This window comes from Pseudorasbora parva, chromosome 24 (assembly GCF_024679245.1).
Source record: "Pseudorasbora parva isolate DD20220531a chromosome 24, ASM2467924v1, whole genome shotgun sequence".
Taxonomy (NCBI): domain Eukaryota; kingdom Metazoa; phylum Chordata; class Actinopteri; order Cypriniformes; family Gobionidae; genus Pseudorasbora; species Pseudorasbora parva.
The window spans coordinates 289,280-296,779 of record NC_090195.1 but is presented as its reverse complement, the minus strand read 5'-3'; the positions used below and the strand labels follow the sequence as shown (position 1 = coordinate 296,779).

General features: G+C 45.9%; 1 protein-coding gene across 50 annotated transcripts in view; it reads right to left on the bottom strand.

Moving 5' to 3' along the window:
- The window catches only part of LOC137063519 (nebulette-like), a 34,327-nt gene that overhangs the window by 25,225 nt on the left and 1,602 nt on the right, over window positions 1–7,500 (bottom strand). For 26 of the 50 annotated variants that reach the window (XM_067434686.1, XM_067434692.1, XM_067434691.1 and 23 more), the window contains 14 exons: window positions 7,395–7,436; window positions 7,262–7,303; window positions 7,129–7,170; window positions 6,996–7,037; window positions 6,884–6,913; window positions 5,812–5,892; window positions 5,553–5,663; window positions 5,346–5,456; window positions 4,515–4,625; window positions 3,820–3,921; window positions 3,583–3,693; window positions 3,191–3,301; window positions 522–632; window positions 8–115 (listed from right to left, as the gene is read on the bottom strand). In XM_067434686.1, the coding sequence (XP_067290787.1) occupies window positions 8–115; window positions 522–632; window positions 3,191–3,301; window positions 3,583–3,693; window positions 3,820–3,921; window positions 4,515–4,625; window positions 5,346–5,456; window positions 5,553–5,663; window positions 5,812–5,892; window positions 6,884–6,913; window positions 6,996–7,037; window positions 7,129–7,170; window positions 7,262–7,303; window positions 7,395–7,436 (1,155 nt within the window). The remainder of the gene's footprint in view (window positions 1–7; window positions 116–521; window positions 633–3,190; window positions 3,302–3,582; window positions 3,694–3,819; window positions 3,922–4,514; window positions 4,626–5,345; window positions 5,457–5,552; window positions 5,664–5,811; window positions 5,893–6,883; window positions 6,914–6,995; window positions 7,038–7,128; window positions 7,171–7,261; window positions 7,304–7,394; window positions 7,437–7,500) is intronic. The other 24 variants (XM_067434689.1, XM_067434698.1, XM_067434700.1 and 21 more) reach the window with 13 other exon arrangements.

The following is a 7,500-nucleotide window of genomic DNA, read 5'->3' as shown; positions in this document are numbered from 1 at the left end:
GTCATACATGGCTCTGCAAGTCATCGGCGTGTTTGGCGGACTGCGTCTCCAGCGTTTCAGGCATGAGCGAGTACAGATTACTGGAGTTTTCCTTCAGGTCCTCTTTATACTTCAGCTGAAACACACACACACACACACACACACACACACACACACACACACACACACACACACACACACACACACACACACACACACACACACACACACACACACACACACACACACACACACACACACACCAAGAGTGACAGAGGCTCCAAACACTTAGTTTATCAACACTCCCAGTGTCTGTAACAGCAATAACTGTCATGATTATACCAGCAGAAATAGCAGATGACACACACTATACTGCCAGTATTGTGATCACTGAGTTCCATTACGCCTATGGAATATCCCCATATGTCACACAAACAAACGTGTGTGTGTGTGTGTGTGTGTGTGTGTGTGTGTGTGTGTGTGTGTGTGTGTGTGTGTGTGTGTGTGTGTGTGTGTGTGTGTGTGTGTGTGTGCGTGCTCACCTCACTCTGGAGCTCCATCTGCTGCTTCACAAACTCGTTCTGCGGCGTCTCTGCCATCAGGGAGTAGAGATTACTGCCCGTCACACACACCCGGCCTTGATGGTACTTCAGCTGATCACATGACACACACACACACACACACACACACACACACACACATGATGTTGTCTTGAAGAGCAGGCCTCCGTTCTTCGTACCTCGCTTAACACATCTGAGATGATTTGAAAGATCCCAGATCTTATAATCCTGACAACTGATCTCTGGATGATTTGGTTTACACTGGCACAAAACGTCTGATCCAATTATTGTAGCATGTGTGTTAACACACAAACACACACACAAACACACACACACTCACTCACTCACTCAAACACTCACACACACACACACACACACACACACACACAGATCAGTGCTTTGAGTCTCTGAACGACAGTCACACGCATGTGAGGAAGAGCAGAACTGTCGCCTTTAGCTTGAAATTTCATCTAAAGTTTTTCAACTAAAATATACAAATACAATTAACACAGACTCACACAGACTCACATATACTCACACAGACTCACATACACTCACACAGACTCACATACACTCACACAGACTCACATACACTCACACAGACTCACATACACTCACACAGACTCACATACACTCACACAGACTCACACAGACTCACATACACTCACACAGACTCACACAGACTCACATACACTCACACAGACTCACATACACTCACACAGACTCACACAGACTCACATACACTCACACAGACTCACATACACTCACACAGACTCACATACACTCACACAGACTCACATACACTCACACAGACTCACACAGACTCACATACACTCACACAGACTCACATACACTCACACAGACTCACATACACTCACACAGACTCACACAGACTCACATACACTCACACAGACTCACATACACTCACACAGACTCACACAGACTCACACAGACTCACACAGACTCACACAGACTCACACAGACTCACATACACTCACACAGACTCACACAGACTCACATAGACTCACACACACTCACACAGACTCACACAGACTCACACAGACTCACACAGACTCACATACACTCACACATACACTCACACAGACTCACATACACTCACATACACTCACATACACTCACACAGACTCACATACACTCACACAGACTCACATACACTCACACAGACTCACATACACTCACACAGACTCACATACACTCACACAGACTCACACAGACTCACACAGACTCACATACACTCACACAGACTCACATACACTCACACAGACTCACATACACTCACACAGACTCACACAGACTCACATACACTCACACAGACTCACATACACTCACACAGACTCACATACACTCACACAGACTCACACAGACTCACATAGACTCACACAGACTCACACAGACTCACACAGACTCACATACACTCACACAGACTCACACAGACTCACATACACTCACACAGACTCACACAGACTCACATAGACTCACACAGACTCACACAGACTCACATACACTCACACAGACTCACACAGACTCACATACACTCACACAGACTCACACAGACTCACACAGACTCACATACACTCTCATACACTCACACAGACTCACATACACTCACACAGACTCACATACACTCACACAGACTCACACAGACTCACATACACTCACACAGACTCACATACACTCACACAGACTCACACAGACTCACATACACTCACACAGACTCACACAGACTCACACAGACTCACACAGACTCACATACACTCACACAGACTCACATACACTCACACAGACTCACATACACTCACACAGACTCACACAGACTCACACAGACTCACATACACTCACATAGACTCACACAGACTCACATACACTCACACAGACTCACATACACTCACACAGACTCACATACACTCACACAGACTCACACAGACTCACATACACTCACACAGACTCACATACACTCACACAGACTCACATACACTCACACAGACTCACACAGACTCACATACACTCACACAGACTCACATACACTCACACAGACTCACATACACTCACACAGACTCACATACACTCACACAGACTCACACAGACTCACACAGACTCACATACACTCACACAGACTCACATACACTCACACAGACTCACACAGACTCACATACACTCACACAGACTCACACAGACTCACACAGACTCACAGACTCACATACACTCACACAGACTCACACAGACTCACATACACTCACATACACTCACACAGACTCACATACACTCACATACACTCACACAGACTCACATAGACTCACAGAGACTCACACAGACTCACACACACTCACACAGACTCACATACACTCACACAGACTCACATACACTCACATAGACTCACATAGACTCACATAGACTCACACAGACTCACATACACTCACACAGACTCACATAGACTCACACAGACTCACACAGACTCACATAGACTCACAAAGACTCACACAGACTCACACAGACTCACACAGACTCACATAGTGTGTGCGTTTATGATTGAGTATCTGGCTCTGGATCTGTGTGGCGTCTCGAGGGTGTGTGTCAGTGTGTGTGTGTGTGTGTCTGTGTGTGTGTGTGTGTGTGTGTGTGTTATGGAGTACCTGGCTCTGGATCTGTGCGGCATCTCGAGCGTGTTGCGTCTCTGGAGTGTCTGCGAGCTGATGGTACAAAGATCTGCTCATCTGCTGCTGAGCCTCAGCCTTATACTTCACCTGAACACACACACACATCAGATCACACACACACACACACACACACACACACACACACGTCAGATCCCATATACACACACACACACACACACATCAGATCACACACACACACACACACACACACATCAGATCACACACACACACACACACACACACACACACACACGTCAGATCCCATATACGCACACACACACACACACATCAGATCACACACACACACACACACACATCAGATCACATACACACACACATCAGATCACACACGCAACTGATGTGTGTACCTGACTCTGCAGCTCCGAGACGCTCCTGCTGAACTTAGTCTCTTCGGTTTCAGGAAGCTGAGAGTAAACGCAGCTGCTGACGCTCTTCCGGCTCTGCTCGCGGTACTTGTTCTACACACACACAGAGAGACGTCACACACACACACACACACACACACACACACACACACACACACACACACACACACACACACACACACACTTCATCGGTCAGCTTAATCTGCTCTGATCCGTCACCTCACTGATGGTCTCTGTGATCTCTCTGGCGAACTGAATCTCCGGCGTCTCGGCCAGCGTGGAGAACAGAGAGCCTGACGTCTGTCCATCCACATACATCACCTGATCCAACACACACACACACACACACACACATCATGAGCAGCCCCTCAAAAATGTAATTATGTCACCAGTGTGAGTGAGTGAGTGTGTGAGTGAGTGTGTGAGTGAGTGAGTGAGTGTGTGAGTGAGTGAGTGAGCATATGTGTGTGTGTGAGTGTGTGAGTGAGTGTGTGAGTGAGTGAGCATATGTGTGTGTGTGAGTGTGTGAGTGAGTGTGTGAGTGAGTGAGTGAGTATGTGAGTGAGTGAGTGAGTGAGTGAGTGAGTGAGTGAGTGAGTGAGTGAGTGAGTGAGTGAGTGAGTGAGTGTGTGTGTGTGTGAGTGAGTGTGTGAGTGAGTGTGTGAGTGAGTGAGCATGTGTGTGTGTGCATATTTTTAACAGATAGATTACTCATGGATTACATTTTTCATAGATTACTTTTTTCATGGATTACTTTTTTCATGGATTACTTTTTTAACGGATTACTTTTCATGGATTACTTTTTTCACGGATTACTTTTTTCATGGATTACCATGGTTGAGTGTGTATGAGTGAGTGTGTTACCTGCGTGACTGTGTGTGTGCGTGAGTATGTGTGTGTGTGTGTGTGTGTACCTGGCTCTGTAGCTGGTACGCCTCTTTAGCGTGTTTTGTCTCCAGTGTTTCTGCCAGTTGTGTGTATAGAGACGTGGACGTGTCTTTTCTTCCAGCTTCTTTGTATTTATTCTGCCGGACAGAGAGAGGAGTATAAGACAGCTGAACACGGGTGGTGTGTGTGTGTGTGTGTGTGGGCTTGTTTTTGTGACATATCAGGACAGAAATGTGTAATGGTAAATGGACTGCATTTATATATAACAGACCCTATGGCCATCCAAAGCGCTTTACATATTGCCTCACATTCACCCATGCAAGGCGCCATCCAGCTCGTCGGATGCTCATGGACACCTCGACACTTGGTCAGGTGGAACCGGGGATCGACCCACCAACCTTCCAGTTTGTAGACAACCTACATTAACCACTGATCCACTGCCGCCCCAGGTGTATGACACAGGTATTACAGGAGAGGGTGAAATATGAGGACATTACCCATGGCCCCACTTTACAAAAGGCTTATAAATCACACAGGAGGAGTTTTTATGAGAAAGTAAAAATGCAGAATGTTTCCTGTGATGGGTAGGTTTAGGGGCAGTGTGTGTGTGTGTGTGTGTGTGTGTGTGTGTGTGTGTGTGTGTGTGTGTGTGTGTGTGTGTGTGTGTGTGTGTGTGTGTGTGTGTGTGAGTGTGTGTGTGTGATGGGTAAGTTTAGGGGCAGGGGCAGTGTAAGGGGATAAAAAATACAGTTTGTACAGTATAAAAACCATTACGCCTATGGAATGTTCCCATATGTCACAAAAGCAAACGTGTGTGTGTATGTGTGTGTGTGTGTGTGTGTGTGTGTGTGTGTTACGTGGCTCTGTAGGTCCGTCATCTGTTTGGCGTGCTGTGTGTCCGTCGTGTCGGGCAGCTGAGAGAACAAACTACACGACAGCTTCTTCCTCCCATCCGTTCTGTATCTGACCTGTCAATCATCATCATCATCATCATCATCATCATCATCATCATCATCATCATCATCATCATCATGTGACGTGTGTGTGTGTGTGTGTGTGTGTACCTCACTCTGCAGCTCCGTCATCTCTCTAGCGAACTCCGTGTCACGTGTGTCGGGCATCAGTGAGTACAGATTCACACACAGATCCCGGCGGCCGTCCTCACGGTACTGACGCTGAACACATTAATAAACACACTAATGAAAACTGTTCATTAAACACACACACACACACACACACACACACACACACACACACACACACACACACACACACACACACACTCATGTGATGTCAGGGTGGTCATGTGAGGACGTGTCTCACCTCACTGTGCAGCTGTGTGGCGTTGTGTTGAATGTCCAGCGCTTCAGGAACACACGAGCGGGTCAGCTTCATTCTGCTGCTCTATTAAAGCACAAACACTTCAGATCAAACGCACTCGGAGCTTCAGCTGCACAGTGAGATCCATATTCTAGCTCCACCCATTAGGCCCTAATTACATTCACTCCTCCTCTCTGGACGTCTGTGGGTGTGGTCAGATATTCTAGCTCCACCCATTAGGCCCTAATTACATTCACTCCTCCTCTCTGGACGTCTGTGGGTGGAGGGATAGAGCTGTGGGTGTGGTCAGATATTCTAGCTCCGCCCATTAGGCCCTAATTACATTCACTCCTCCTCTCTGGACGTCTGTGGGTGGAGGGATAGAGCTGTGGGTGTGGTCAGATATTCTAGCTCCACCCATTAGGCCCTAATTACATTCACTCCTCCCCTCTGGACGCCTGTGGGTGGAGGGATAGAGCTGTGGGTGTGGTCAGATATTCTAGCTCCACCCATTATGCCCTAATTACATTCACTCCTCCCCTCTGGACATCTGTGGGTGGAGGGATAGAGCTGTGGGTGTGGTCAGATATTCTAGCTCCACCCATTTAGCCCTAATTACATTCACTCCTCCCCTCTGGACGCCTGTGGGTGGAGGGATAGAGCTGTGGGTGTGGTCAGATATTCTAGCTCCACCCATTATGCCCTAATTACATTCACTCCTCCACTCTGGACGCCTGTGGGTGGAGGGATAGAGCTGTGGGTGTGGTCAGATATTCTAGCTCCACCCATTTGGCCCTAATTACATTGACTCCTCCTCTCTGGATGGAGAGGCGGGGCTAGACATAAGCTCCTCCCATCGGCTCCTCAAACTCAACACTTTACAGATGAAGCAGCGCCGTGAAGGCTCACAAATATTAGATTAAATAAGATTATGGTGATGACCAGCAGTTCAAGCGTTAATAAGAACCGACGTCGTGTGAATGTGAGCTGATCACGTGACCTTCATCATGTGTGAAACATCTGCTGTGTGAAAGCTTCATTCATAAATATATTAAACATAACAGACCATCAGTACCTCAGCGCCTGTGACGTCTGTCGCCTCCAGCTGCATATGATAAAACCATTCAGTTCATAATAATGATTAATAAACTAAAATAATAAATATTGTGTATTGAATAAACCAGTACCTTCACCTGAGCGTCCGTCTGACCCTCAATCGCCTCCAGCTGCTTATGAAACATCAAAATTAATAATGATGATGAATAATACAAAATTATAATAAATAATGATTATTAAATACATAAAACAATAAACCAGTACCTTCACCTGAGCGTCCATCTGACCCTCAGTCGCCTCCAGCTGCTTATGAAACATCAAAATTAATAATGATGATGAATAATACAAAATTATAATAAATAATGATTATTAAATACATAAAACAATAAACCAGTACCTTCACCTGAGCGTCCGTCTGACCCTCAGTCGCCTCCAGCTGCTTATGAAACATTAAAATTAATAATGATGATGAATAATACAAAATTATAATAAATAATGATTATTAAATACATAAAACAATAAACCAGTACCTTCACCTGAGCGTCTGTCTGACTCTCAGTCGCCTCCAGCTGCTTATGAAACATCAAAATTAATAATAATGATGAATAATACAAAATTATAATAAATAATGATTAT